Below are 15,105 nucleotides of genomic sequence, written 5' to 3' on the forward strand. Positions count from 1 at the left end.
CACAACATGCCACAGTAGTCGTAACTATCCGGACTGAAGGCGATTTCGGACGTTTTCCCAGAGCGCCATCTAGTGGAGGGCGCATTAAGTGCACGGGAAATGCGCGGGAAGTGCGCCACAGCGTAGAGGGCGGTCGCCAGAGTTCCCGCGGTCGCCATAGGCCGAAGCGGCGCTGAGCTGCGAGGGCCGTCCAACGCTGCTTGCAGCTTTAATTATAATTATAATTTTATAATTTGTACCATTTGTCACACATATGCTACAATACAACGTCTTTTTTATTGCAACTTTTCACTTTCAAATAAATTAACACTAGACATTTACACTTTAATATCGAAATTAAAAATAGGGAGAAAAAAAACTCAATTTTTTAAGTGGCTCTAATACGCCGTCGTACATTTTTAAATACCCAAGTTAAGGTAATAAAATTAAAATTAAAAGGAAGCCAATATAGTTGCGGAACGATAACCTCTTAAGTTCTGACCCGACGCGTAAACATCAGTGCACCGGAAGTAAGCGTTGGCTGTAACCGGTGAGCATGTGCGTAGAGCCATCTTATATTATGTCTATGCTTAAAGCTGTAGAGTTTTCGTAATAACTTTTCCAGTATTATGGATAACACGACAGATGGGACGTGGGACAGTTTATCTGTCCAACTTAACGAGAACATTTTACAAACGCTTAGTGAATTGAAATTCATTCACATGACTCCTGTTCAGGTAAATGTATAGCTTTAAATTAGCATTTTAAGCGGTCTGTTTCTAAAACATTGTTTGATTGAAATTGTTTTTATTCCAGTCTGCTTGTATTCCGCTGTTCTTGAGCAACAAAGATGTGGCTGCCGAAGCGGTGAGTCTTTTTTTTTTTAAAAAATAGTTAATGTCGTTATCTATCAGGTTAAGGTGAATAATATTTTTTTTCTGTCTGTTAGTAACATACTTCATGAAAAATACAAAAGTATCTATATTTCAGTCATTTTTTAAGTGTATTTTGCTAAAACTTAGTGTGGCTTTTGCTGACTGTTATCCTTAACACATACTCTGAGTGCTAACACATCTTACATGAAATTGCGCATGATATTTTCCAGACCTTTAGCCATTAAAGTGTTGTGTTTTGTGTGCGATTTCATTCCAGGTGACAGGAAGTGGGAAAACATTGGCTTTTGTTATTCCTGTTATAGAACTGCTCTTAAAGAGAGAAGAACAACTAAAAAAGAAGCAGGTAAACATGTCACCAAAGTTAAGATGGCAGCTTATATTTGACTTTTTAGGCTTGGTAAATTTTGCATGATGAGTGTTGATGTTACACAAGTAATGTCAGCATTAGTGGAGCTTTTAGAAAACTGTTACAAAAATGTTTGGATTTTGAGGACATATAGTAGAGTTTGTGGAAAGAGCTGAAACAAGTAATCTGGAGAAGGAACCCTTTAAACCTGAACAGTTTGCTCATGAAGTTTCAGAGTTACATACATCAGTTGATTGTCTCAAAAGGTTAGGTAACAAAATATTAAGTTGAGGGTAACAAACGTTTTGTCAAAGCCAGTTTCAGTAGTTTTTATTTATTTATTTTTAATAATTCTATTGAACCAAAATTCAAAAGCAATGTCCGATTGTCATTAGTTGATTTTTAGTCTTTTTTTTCCCCATCACTTTTGTTAGTTTCAAGTTATTTCAGTGACTTGTGTGGGTTTTCTTTCTTCAGCCAAAAGTACGAACAAATTTGCCTGGATTCTTAAGATTATCTTAGGTTAGAACTCTGGGATGAATAGAAGTGGGTTATATGCATTCCTTCAAGGCCTTTTAATTTAAAAAAAATGTTGTCTTCAGGTTGGCGCTCTGGTGATTACTCCTACAAGAGAACTGGCTTTGCAGATCAGTGAAGTGTTGGAAAGGTTTCTTCAGAAGTTTCCGCAGTTTACGTGAGTGCAGAAAGTGCAACTTATCAAAGAAAAAGTGACTTTACACTCTAAAATGCCACATCAGAATCACTGAAAATGTTTCAAAAGTTGATATTTTCCTAAAAATCTATTTGTGCCATTGATGTACCTGTTGTTTTTCAGGCAGATTTTATTAATTGGTGGCAGTAACCCAGTGGAGGATGTAGAGAAGTTCAAGGATAAGGGGTAAGTGGTTGGTTTCACACAATGCAGAGCTGTAAACAAGTCTGCTCACAGTTGTCATCAACAGGGATAAAATTATCCCCCAAAGCTCTATTGGACTAGTTATACCTTATACTTTTCTGCTCACTTTACTTCTGGTTTTAACACCTTTGAAGAAGCATTCCCTGTTAAGTGCTGATGCCATTGACATGCGTACAAAACTGTAAAGAAACATTAACCAAATTTCAAAACATTTATCAGACTACAACAATCAGCTGGGATTAAGATCCTACATCTGTCTGTCATCAGTTACTGGGAGGATTACTGATGAAGGTCCAGTCAAGCGTTGTCTTTGCAGCGATCAAAGTTGAATTTGGTTGAACTTTGAAGCAGCCAATAGTCACATCACTCTGCTCGCTTAGCCAAAATAAACTGTAATGGTCGAAAGCAGTGGGTCCATCATGTATTAATAAGGGGAGGACGCAGAGGAGTTCCACGTATCAAGTCAGTGCCACAGAGCTCCTTCACCAGCATGAATTTTCCACACACTTCTCCTTTCTGTATTGTTCGATGTCATGTGTATACACGCACTTGCATACTTGCTGCTGTATCACCTTTTTTTCCCCCCAAATGGAGGGGCAGTAGTGGTTGTAATAAATTAGGAGACAGCAGTTTAATTTAAGGAACTTTATTCCAACAACTGCAGACACTTCATCATGAAAGAACTCTGCTCTAGCTGTTTTCTTCCCTCCATCCTTCTAACAGTCTCTTTTGCCCTTCACTGTCACTACACCGACTGAATTCAGTCCAGTCTGCTGCTGTACTGACAAAGGGTCTCACCTGGGTGGTTTTGTGTAACATGCTGTAGGGCCACTTTACCTTGAAGAGTATTGTCAACTCAGGAACAGTCACTCACTACAGCCACAGGGGATTTGCATACTTTAATGAAATATCTATTTGAAATGTCCCTTTTCTTGTAGTTATCACATTTTACTTTAGCAGCAGGACAGTTTTTAACATTTGCCAGGTCCACATCTAAAGCAATGACATTGCTCTTTTATGATTGACCTGTTCATAATGAACATAAAGTAGAGGTCCACCTTTCTTTTCCCTCAAACAAGTATTTGCAGCATTTATAGCCTGTACAGGAGCAGGTGGGACTTATCCTTTACAGCACTGGAATAATCATTAGCAGTGAGCTGATGTCTTGTTAGTTTACTTTCCATCAGTCCAAAAATCACATGGTGCAGCTAAAACTCGGAGCTCTGCAGCATATTGGTTCATGGTTTCACTGGCAGGCATTTTCCCCACATCATCTAGTTGAAAAAAAAAAAAAAACATAAAACATCTGGATTTGAGTTTTTAAATACTGTTCTAATTTTCCAACCAAGGGTCATCTGATTGATGGATCGACCTGATCTGATCTGACAATGAGCATTTATTTAGTCTCAAATTTCTCACAGAAGTCCAGCTGTCTTGCAAGATAAAATGCCAAATCCAAAACAAACAACAAAGAAATTGTTGTCTAAAAAAGCTTCAAAAAAGAAAAACTCTAGTTAAAAGCATAAAACAATAAGCGCCCTTTTTGTTCCACATGTGCGGTTCCACTTTTCACTTCAAGCTTGGTTCCTCTATCTTAGGCCTTGAAGCTTGAGGGTTCAGTCAGTCATATATATATATATATATATATATATATATATATATATATATATCAAATAAAACAAAACACACACTCGCTCTCTCTTGCGCTCTCTCTCACGCTCTCTCTCTTTATGCTCTTTATGATAGTGACTCAGTGATTTATGTTTCCAGGGGGAATATTGTGATTGCCACACCTGGCCGTTTGGAGGACATGTTTAGGAGGAAGTCAGAGGGTCTGGACTTGGCCAGTGCAGTCCGGAGTCTGGATGTTCTGGTTCTTGATGAGGCTGACAGACTGCTTGACATGGGCTTTGAGGCCAGGTACAAAGTAATGGGGAACATTTGTTGTCATGTAAGAAGAAGGTTGGCGAAAGGCAGGAGATAATGTTTTTGCCCTTGTGCTTCTGTGTCTGTCTGTCTGCCTGCTAGCAGAATATTTTAAGAATCACTGAACAGATTTTTTTTAAATTTTCTGAAAACAATAATTGGATGTACCTCTACAAGTGATTATCGTTTGTTGTCAATACCATTCAAAATGGCCACCACAGCGAGCTGACCTGAGAATACACAATGTCTATAATTCAGTCAGTTTTACAGATATTGTGATAAAATTTGGGGAGGTAGTAGCTAAGAGTCATTTATAACACATACTCCAAGCGCCAACAGATTGTCCTAGAGTTTTGTTTAAAATTTGGCATGCAAAGCAGCAGAATGCTTTTACACATTCTTCAAGGAATGCTAATTTCCTTTAAAGTTGTATTTACAACTTTTTTCTTTTAAAAAGAACACGTTGAAGCACAGAGCCTGATGTGCAAATGAAAATGTCAATATCAATTTTATTTATATAGCACATTTAAAAACAACAGTAGTTGACCTAAGTGCTTCACAATTTATGGCAACCATCAAACATAGAACGAGATTAAAACAAAATATATTAAAAACACAGAAATATAAACGGTAAACAATTTGAGTAAAAGTATCATAAAAACATAATTAAAACTGTATTAAAAGCCAGTGAAAACAGATGTTTTTAAGAGATTTAAAAAGAGGAAGTGAAGATGCCTGTCTAATGTCAGAGGGCAGGTTCTTCCAGAGTTTAGGTGCCACAACAGAAAAAGCCTGATCTCCACTGAGCTTCACCCTGGTTTTTGGGACAAAAATAACATCTGCTCAGATGATCTCAGTACCCGGGAAGGAGCATAAGGCTGAAGCAGGTCAGAGAGATACGACGGTGCAAGTCCATGTAGGTATTTACAAGTCATTAAAATAATTTTAAAATCTATTCTATAACACACAGGTAGTCAGTGAAGGGAGGTTAAAACTGGTGAAATGTGCTCAAACCTATGGGTTCCTGTTAAAAGCCAAGCCGCAGCACTCTGAAGAAGCTGCAGGCGTGAAAGGGAGACCTGACTAACCCCAACATAAAGTGCATTACAGTAATCAAGTCTGGTTGTAATGAAGGCATGAACTACTTTCTCAAGGTCAGGTCTGGTTAAGACAGGCTTAAGTTTAGCTATAAAAGCTGTTATGTTTCTATATTCCAGCCTAAACTGCATTTCAGCACCTGTACCTTTGTGTATTTTCAGTCTGAACAACATCCTGAGCTACCTGCCCAAACAGAGACGTACTGGCTTGTTTTCAGCCACTCAGACCCAGGAACTGGAGAAGCTGGTGAGGGCCGGCCTCAGGAACCCTGTGAGAATCACTGTCAAGGAGAAGGGCCAGGCTGCTGCTTCCACCCAAAAAACTCCCTCCAGGCTCTCTAATTACTACACTGTGAGTGGTGAAGGACTGAAGAGCTGTTTTACATTAGTCAGCTCAGAAATAAGTTTGAGAGATGACACAGCAAATCCTTGTGCTGTCCTTTCAGATCTGTAGATCAGAGGACAAGTTCAACAACCTGGTGGCATTTCTAAGGCAGCACAAACATGAGAAACATCTGGTTTTCTTCAGGTACATCAACTGTGTTTATATCAGTCTCAGTTTACACTAAATGTTTCGAGTTGTACACTGTACACTTTTCCAGCCCTTAACCTTTAGTTATGGTGTTCCATGTATGCTTTGCCTACCTGCATCTTACATCCTGCTATTATGTGCTGGACTGTCTCAGGGGCATCTTTGCACAACCTGCATCTTGGGTCCTGCCTTGTATGATAGATCTCAGCCTCTATTGCTCTATTGTTGCCATGATTAGTGCCTCTGTAGTGTCCTTCAGTCCAGCCCTTTCTAGCCACTGGTACGATTTGTTGATTTCATCCACCTCCTCAATCTGTTGGTGGTACATGCCATGCAGGGGCTTATCTTTGCATGATGGTTCCTCTTGTTTCACAATTGTTTCACATTATGCCGTAGGCATTCACTTAACAGTTCATTATTGGAGCTCATTGGAGGCTTACTTCCTGATGCACTCTAGGATCTTAGTTGTTTTATCCTGTATAGTGGAGGACGCGGAGCCCTGTGTGACTCTAATGAGCCCTGAGGCCGAGCCTCCTTCAGCTACCACTGAAGTTAGCATGTTGTCAGAGCCACAGCAATAAACATCGAACAAGTGGGTTTAGCCAAAAATGGTTAGTTGACCTGAAATTCAGCGGGTGGCTTTACAAGACTGAATATGATGAGCGTTTTTTGTAGTTAGTGAAAATATTAATATGTCGTTTGCTAATTTATTCTTGTTTAACAGTGAAATGATGCTATTAAATTCAGCATTAGATTTGTTTTGTTGTTACATGTAGTGATCCAACATGCAGCCTGTGCCACAAAAAGCACAGTACAGCATCTGTCTATTTTTCAGAGTTCTCCGTTGTTATTCGTTGGCCTTTATGTGAGACGTGTGTTGGTGCCTTGTTTGCACTTTTTTATTTATGTTAATTTAATTTATTTGTAAATGTTAGGATTAAATTAGGATTCAAATTCGGTGCAAACAATTTGTATTTATTTCATTTGTATTTTTGTTTAAAAAAGTATTTCAAAAGTGCCTTTTTGTAAAACTGTACTTCTGTAAATATTTGGCACAAATATCTTACAATATCACATAAATAGTCATATTTTCAACTTTCCTGTCAACTTTAATTTTTTTTTCGGCTAAATCACGTTCGGCCGGCGATCGGCCACCTACCACCAGGCTTAGCCTCTTTTCTGGGGGAAACCCTGCACTTGGATATTGTGTCTGTAGCCAGGCAGCAGAAAAGCTGCTGATGTCCCGTGCAACAACGTAACAAACAAAAAAACTTTGAACTACAGTAGATTCATTACAGGTGTAACTCAAAGTTCCAACTAGACAACTGTGTTATGAATATATGTGAATATATTAAAGAAACTTTGCTGCTCACACTCACAAAATGCACCAAAAACTCCCGTTTATAACATAATAAAAACCTTCCATAGATTAAAACTTCATTATGAAAAATTAAAAAAACTTAATTGTTTTTATGATGTTAAAGCCATTTCTTGCTCTTTAATTAACAAAGCTTTGAAGTTACTGACTGACTTATTGTTGCCATCATTAGTACCTGTGCCTGTGTGGAATACTATGGTCAAGCTCTGAAGATGTTGGTCAAGAAGGTCATCATCCACTGCATTCACGGCAAGATGAATAATAAGCGCAACAGTATCTTTGCCAACTTTCGGAGCCTAAAGAGGTAATAAATAAATGAATCAGCTTGGGGTTAAAGACTGAATCTGGCTTTGCTTGTGTTTGTATGACTTTTTGATTTGTCATGTTGCAGTGGGATTCTGGTTTGTACGGACGTCATGGCCAGAGGCATAGACATTCCTGATGTAAACTGGGTGCTGCAGTATGATCCCCCCACTAGTGCCAGGTGAGCACCACTTGTTTTGGTAGTTTTAGACAAAACTCAATTCACTGAATTTATCTGACATAGATTGTTTAAATTCAAAAATATTAGTTTTCACTTCTTTTTATTGTCTTCATTTTAAAAATATGTAAAAGAAACAGAGGAAATGCACTTTTTTGTGAGAATACTGAGTGCTAAAAAATTTGTATTTGTTAAAGAATGATTTGCTAACAGAATTGTTAAAGGTAAAATGATAAGAACAAAATCTGAAAGTAGCCAAACAAAAGCTAAAAGCCCAAACCAGCAAAACTTTCCTTTGTGCACTGGTGCACAGTAATCTTTGAACAGGAAGGAGCCATCCAAATTGTTCCCACAAAGGTGGGAGCATGAAATTGTCCAAAATGTCTTAAAATGACTTGGTATGCTGAAGCATTAAGAGTTCATTTCACTGGAACTAAGTAGCCAAGCCCAACTCCTGAAAAACAACCCCACACCATAATCCCCTTTCCACCAAACTTTACATTTGGCACAATGCAGTCAGACAAGTACTGTTCTCCTGGCACCTGTTAAACCCAGACCCATCCATCGGATTGAAAGACAGAGAGGTACGATTCGTCACTCCAGAGAACACGTCTCCACTGCTTTGGAGTCCAGTGGCAGCGTTTCTTACACCACTGCATCCGACGCTTTTTAATTGCACTTGGTGATGTATGACTTGGATGCAGCTGCTCGGCCATAGAAACCCATTCCATGAAACTCTCTACACACTGTTCTTGAGCTAATCTGAAGGCCACTTAAAGTTTGGAGGTTTGTAGCTATTGACTCTGCAGAACATTGGTGACCTCTGTGCACTAGGTGCCTCAGCATCCACTGAGCCTGCTCTGTGATTTTACATAGCCTACCACTTTGTGGCAGAGTTGCTGTCTTTCCCAATCACTTCCACTTTGTTATAATAAAAGATGACTCTAGAATACAGTGGCTTGTAAAAGTGTACATACCCCTTGAGCTTTTCCATATTTTTTCACATTACAATCACAAACATAAATATATTTCATTGGAATTTATTTTAAAAACCAACACAAAGTGGTATACAATTGTGATGTGGAAAGAAAATCATATTTGACTCAAAACATTTTTTGCAAATAAGAAACTGAGAAGTGCGGCAAGCCGCTGTATTTAGTTCTGAGGAAATTTCACAACTGGATTTATTGCACAGGTGGTATCCTATCACGGTACCACACTGGAGCTCACAGAGCTCCTAAGAGTGACCCATTCTTTCACAAATGTTTGTAGAAGCACTCCGCATGCCAATGTGCTTGACTTAATATACCTGTGGTCATGGAAGTGTTTGGAGCACTTGAATAGAATGATTTGGATGGGTGAGTGAATACTTATGGCCATTTAGTGAAGTATGATTAGTTGAAATATACCCTCCTCCAAAAGTATTGAAACAGTGAGACCAGTTCCTTTCCTTTAGCTGTAGACTGAAAACATTTGGGTTTGACATAAAAAAAACAATAAAACAACAGGGAACATCAATCAGAGCCATAGCACAAACATTGACCATAACCAGTTCAACCATTTGGAATGTGTTGAAGAAGACAGAAACCACTGGTGTATTCTGTAACAGACGTCCAACAGGAAGACCAAGGAAAACATTAGCAGTTGACGACAAACATTGTGAGAGCTTTGAAGAAAAACCCTACAACAACTGTTAATGATATCAGCAACAATCTCCAGAGGGCAAGAGTGAAGGTATCAGTCCACTGTTCACAGAAGACTTCATCAACAAAAGCACAGAGTCTACACCAGAAGATGCAAACCACTTGTTCGCAAGAAGAATTGGAAGGACAGACTGAAATTTACAGAAAAGTAATTTCCAAAACGGATCCCCTCAACACCTTGGCTGCGCCTAGAAATTCTGTTCATAAATGTTATGAACAAAATTGGTGACAAAGGGCAACCTTGGCGGAGTCCAATTCTCACCGGAAACAAGCCTGACTTATTGCCGGCAATGCGGACCAAGCTCTGACACCAGTCATATAGGGACTTAACAGCCCTGAATCAAAGGGCCCAGTACCCCATACTCCCGGAGCACCCCCCACAGGATTCCCCAAGGGACACTGTCGAACGCCTTCTCCAAGTCCACAAAACATATGTAGGCTGGTTGGACAAACTCCCATGCACCTTCAAGGACCCTGCTGAGGGTATAGAGCTGGTCCAGTGTTCCACGACCAGGACGAAAATCACACTGCTCTACCTGAATCTGAGGTTCGACTATCCGACGGACCCTCCTCTCCAGAACCCCCGAATAGACCTTACCAGGGAGGCTTAAGAGTGTGATCCCTCTGTAGTTGGAACACTCTCCGGTCCCCCTTTTTGAATAAGGGGACCACCACCCTGGTCTGCCAATCCAGGGGAACTGCCCCCGATGTCCACGCGATATTGCAGAGTCGCGTTAACCAACATAACCCTACAACATCCAGAGCCCTAAGGAACTCCGGACGAATCTCATCCACCCCCGGAGCCCTGCCACCAAGGAGTTTTTTAACCACCTCTGTGACCTCAGCACCAGAGATTGGAGAGTCCGACCCAAAGTCCCCAGGCTCTGCCTCCTCAATGGAAGACGTGCTGGTGGGATTGAGGAGGTCTTCGAAGTATTACACCCACCAACCCACACCGTCCCGAGTCGAGGTCAGAAGCACACCACCCCCACTATAAACAGTGTTGGTGCTGCACTGCTTTTCCTTCCTGAGACGCCGTATGTTGGACCAGAATCGCCTCAAAGCCGTGCAGAAGTCTTTCTCCATGGCCTCTCCGAACTCCTTCCATGCCCGAGTTTTTGCCTCAGCGAGCGACCACCCGAGCTGCATGTCGCTTGGATTGCCAGTACCCATCAGCTGCTTCCGGAGTCCCACAGGCCAAGAAAGCCCGATAGGACTCCTTCTTCAGCCTGACAGCATCCCTCACCACCGGTGTCCACCAGCGGGTTCTAAGATTGCCGCCATGACAGGCACCAACTACCTTGCGGCCACAGCTCAGATCAGGGGGGCCGTTCCTCCCAACCACACCCCTCCAGGTCTCACTGTCATTGCCCACGTGAGCGTTGAAGTCCCCCAGCAGAACAAGGGAGGCCCCAGGAGGGGCACCCTCCAGTAACCCCTCCAAGGACTCCAAAAAGGGTGGGTAATTCGAACTGCTGTTCAGTGCATAAACGCAAACAACAGTCAGGACCCGTCCCCCCACACATAGGTGGAGGGAGGCTACCCTCTCATTCACCGGGGTAAACCCCAACGTACAGGCACCAAGATGGGGGGCAACAAGTGTGCCCACTCCTGCTCGGCGCCTTTCACCGGGGACAACTCCAGAGTTGAAGAGTGTCCAACCCCTCTCGAGGAGACTTGTTCCAGAGCCAGAGCTGTGCGTTGAGGTGAGCCCAACTATTTCTAGCCGGAACCTCTCAACCTCACACACCAGCTCAGGCTCCTTCCCCACCAGAGAGGTGACATTCCACGTCCCTAGAGCCAGCTTCTGTAGCCGAGGATCAGACTGCCAGGGTCCCCACCTTCAGCCACCACCCATCCCACATTGTACCTGACCCCTTTGGCCCCTCCCATAGGTGGTGAGCCCATGGGAAGGGGGACTTATGTCACCTCTTCGGGCTGTGCCCGGCCGGGCTCCATGGGTGAAAGCCTGGCCACCAGGTGCTCGCCAACGTGCCCCGCCTCCAGGCCTGGCTCCAGAGTGGGGCCCCGGTGACCCGCATCCGGGCGAGGTAACACTGTGTCCAATAATTTTACTCATAAGGGGTCTTTGGGCTGCACTTTACCTGGCCCCTCACCTAGGACCTGTCTGCTTTGGGTGACCCTACTAGGGGCATGAAGCCCCTGACAGCATAGCTCCTAGGATCATTGAGACACTCAAACCTCTCCACCACAGTAAGGTGGCAGCCCAGGGACCTTTTGGAATTATGTCCAAAAATTCAACCTTGGTTTCATCAGACCATAACACATTTTCCTTTGTGCATTTGGGAGATTTCAGATGTCTTTTTGCAAAATTAAGCCAGGCTTGGATGTTTTTCTTTGTAAGATAAGGCAAGAGAAGACGGGAGATTGTTGTCACATGTAGTACACAACTAGTACTTGCCAGAAATTCCTTCAGCTCCTTTAGTGTTGCTGTCGGCCTCTTGACAGCCTCCCTGACCAGTTTTCTTCTTGTCTTATCATCAATTTTGGATGGACATCCTGTTCTTGGTAATGTCACTGTTGTGCAATATTTTCTCCACTTGATGATGACAGTCTTCACTGTGATCCATGGTATATTTAATTCCTTGGAAATTCTTTTGTAGCCTTCACCTGACTGATATCTTTGAATAATGAGATTCCTCTGATGCTTTGGAAGCTATCTGTGGACCATGGCTTGTGCTGGATGATGTGGCTACAAAAATGTCAGGAAAAGCCTACAAGAACAGCTGAACTTTATTTTGGGTTGATCAAAGGCGCTTTAATTGGTGACAGGTGTGTGCTGACTCCAATTCAAGATGAGTTTGAATGTAATTGGTTAAATCTGAATACAGCCACATTCCCAGTTATAAAAGGGTGTGCACACTTATGCAACCCCATTATCTCAGTTGTTTATTTTTACTTCACCTCCTTGAAAGTTCTGTTTGTTTTTCAATTGTGTTGTACAGGTTATAGGTCACATTAAAGGTGGCAAAAATTGTGAAATTATTTGTCTTGCTGTCATTTTCTTTTACATCATGTAAACCTGGAATTTGAACAGGGGTGTGTAGACTTTTTATATCCACTGTAAATATTTGGTATTCTGTTACAAAAATGCTATCTTCTAAGTTGTGTATCCAATACAGGTGTAAACACCTGAAAATAAAAGCTGAATTGTTGCGCTCTTGTCTCATGCTGACTAAGCATTCACACAAATATTTCTTGTAGCTATTATAAGTTTTGATTGCTCTCATCTATTCATTCACTTTGTCCTTTTTACCGTTATTTTAGTGCCTTTGTACATCGATGTGGGCGAACAGCGCGTATTGGAAACTATGGCAACGCCCTCGTCTTTCTGCTTCCAATGGAGGAAGTTTACATCAATTTCTTGTCCATCAACCAAAAAGTATGTTCAATTTTAGGTCATCTTTCATTACATCATTTATTTTTATTGTTTATCTGTCAGTTCTGCTTTTGTTCTAGTGTTTTATTATGGATAAATAAAAGCATTTTTTTGCAATTACGTAACAAACGGCAATACTTAACTCTACTCCCTGAAGATGTTGCTTATAGTTTTTTACAGAAATAGAGAAATAGCTTTTATTTAAATCTTCTAAACAGAAAAACTTGTAGTTCAGTGCTTTCATTAATAAGGTCTTAAATAATTTTTAATGGAAAAAACAGCTGTCAACTAAGTAGTTTCCAAACTGATGGTTAGTATGTTCTAGTTTTAAAAATGGGTAGGTTGACACAATAAGACAAGGTTAGGTTAGCAAAAATATTAATTTCATGCATTGGGGTTTATTTGAACATCTTTATAGTTTGAAACAGAAAACTGAAGAAATAAATGAACAGCTGGAAATATAGTTCAACCAACCCTAACCACTACAGTGGTCAACATAATATTTACTGGTTATTAAGCAAACAGAAACAACAATTTTATGATTCTTTAACCAACTGGCTGATACTTTCCATTAAAAAATTGCAAATGTCTGATCACTTCTGCAGTGTCCACTTCAGAAGATGCCGCCTGTAAAAGACGTGGTAGACGTCTTGTCCAAAGTAAAGGCCATGGCCCTAGCTGACCGGGCGGTGTTTGAGAAAGGCATGAAGGCCTTTGTTTCATACGTCCAGGCCTACGCCAAACACGAGTGCAGCCTCATCTTCAGAGTTAAAGGTGAAGTTAAAAATATAGAAACAATATATGCAAGACATTTAAATGACTAATCGAAGATTATATTCAAACATTATTTTTGTCTAGATCTGGACTTTGCCTCTCTGGCCCGCGGCTTTGCGCTTCTCCGCCTACCAAAGATGCCAGAGCTGCGAGGTAAATCATTTCCTGACTTCACAGAGACAGAGGTGGACACTGACAGCATCCGCTACAAGGACAAGAATAGGGAGAAACAGAGAAAAAAGATGCTAGCTGAGCTGAAAGAAAAAGACCAGGCTGATCTTCCTAAAAAGAGATTCATAAAGAATAAGGCCTGGTCTAAACAGAAGAGCAAGAAGGAGCGGCGAAAAAAACAGGCATCCAAGAGGAAACACGATGAGGTAGGCATAAAACACAAGTAGACATGGGCCAAATACTGTTTTTTTTTGTTGTTCAACCAAACTCACTGTTTTGCTTCCGTGACCTTTTGTTTTTTTTGCAGACCGTATGTTTTAGCATGCGCCTTATAATCCGGTGCGCCTTATGGTGCAGAAAATACAGTAATTGCTTGTTTACGCAAATAGCTAATCAGCCAGTCACATAGGAACAACTCAGTGAAGTTTAAACCAGGCATCAGAATGGGGAAGAAAGTGGATTAAAGTGACTTTAAAAGTGGTGTGGTTGTTGGTGCGAGACAGGCTGGTCTTTGTATCTCAGAAACTGCTGAACTACTGGGAATTCATCAGAGCAGACTGTTTTTCATTTTCTTATTGTCCATTTTCAGTGAGCCTCTGTGAACGGTAGCTTCAGTTTCTCATTCTTAGCTGACAGGAGTGGCACCTGGTGTGGTCTTCTGCTGTTGTAACATTTGTTTCAAGGTTGGATGTGTTGTGCATTCAAAGATGATATTTTGCAGACATTTGTTTGTAAAGAGTGGTTATTTGACCTAGGCCTGTCACGATAACAAATTTTTCTGGATGATAAATTGTCTCAGAAATTATTGCGATAAACGATAATATCGTTTGGAGACCGTTTTAAACTAATGTAATGATAATAACATAATAGTGCAAGTACATCCTCTCAAAGATTAATAAATTTTACTTTCAAAAGAACACTTAACTCTGGAACTGGAACACAAAATAAACAAAGCAACCGAAAACAAAAATAACATGGACTCTCAGCCTCTGTTAACAAAGAATACATGTGAATAAAAACTAAATATAAATAAATAAATGGAAATAAAAACTACATTCAACCAAAACAGTACAGATTATGAAGTCTGTAAACTACACTGCCCTTCAAAAAAATAATAATCATTAGTTTTATATAGAGAAGAACTGCCAGTTTTATAAACAAAAAGTGCACACTGCGACAGAAGCATTAATGCGACATACCGGTTCCCCTCGGCAGTGGCGGCTCCAGAGATTTTTTTCTGCAGGTGCTAAGGGGGTGCTAAGCATTTTATTAAGGGTGCTAATGAAGTATTATTTGTTCTTACAGTTCTCAACACACACAGACGCAAGCACAAACATATATAATCATGTATACATGGTATATAAATGAAGAACAGAATGAAATATACATATGTATCTGTGATAGGCCGATATCTCTACCTAAACCTCTATCACAGAAATAAAGAAGCTTCCCACAACATGAACATGTAGCAGTGCACTGATCTCACCTAAGTAAAGCACCCAAATG

The 15,105-nt window shown here is 40.8% G+C and overlaps 1 protein-coding gene across 1 annotated transcript in view; it reads left to right on the forward strand.

Annotated features, from left to right (window-relative positions):
- Window positions 1-509: 509 nt before the first annotated feature.
- Window positions 510-15,105, forward strand: part of ddx55 (DEAD (Asp-Glu-Ala-Asp) box polypeptide 55) — a 20,061-nt gene continuing 5,465 nt past the window's right edge. Inside the window, exons 1-13 of the mRNA XM_017441776.3 lie at window positions 510-716; window positions 796-846; window positions 1,132-1,218; window positions 1,824-1,915; window positions 2,057-2,119; window positions 3,908-4,057; window positions 5,323-5,512; window positions 5,607-5,689; window positions 7,243-7,374; window positions 7,462-7,554; window positions 12,543-12,657; window positions 13,260-13,428; window positions 13,513-13,805. Coding sequence (XP_017297265.1) covers window positions 609-716; window positions 796-846; window positions 1,132-1,218; window positions 1,824-1,915; window positions 2,057-2,119; window positions 3,908-4,057; window positions 5,323-5,512; window positions 5,607-5,689; window positions 7,243-7,374; window positions 7,462-7,554; window positions 12,543-12,657; window positions 13,260-13,428; window positions 13,513-13,805 — 1,626 coding nt within the window. The 5' untranslated portion in view covers window positions 510-608. The remainder of the gene's footprint in view (window positions 717-795; window positions 847-1,131; window positions 1,219-1,823; window positions 1,916-2,056; window positions 2,120-3,907; window positions 4,058-5,322; window positions 5,513-5,606; window positions 5,690-7,242; window positions 7,375-7,461; window positions 7,555-12,542; window positions 12,658-13,259; window positions 13,429-13,512; window positions 13,806-15,105) is intronic.

Source organism: Kryptolebias marmoratus, linkage group LG14 (assembly GCF_001649575.2).
Source record: "Kryptolebias marmoratus isolate JLee-2015 linkage group LG14, ASM164957v2, whole genome shotgun sequence".
Classification (NCBI taxonomy): domain Eukaryota; kingdom Metazoa; phylum Chordata; class Actinopteri; order Cyprinodontiformes; family Rivulidae; genus Kryptolebias; species Kryptolebias marmoratus.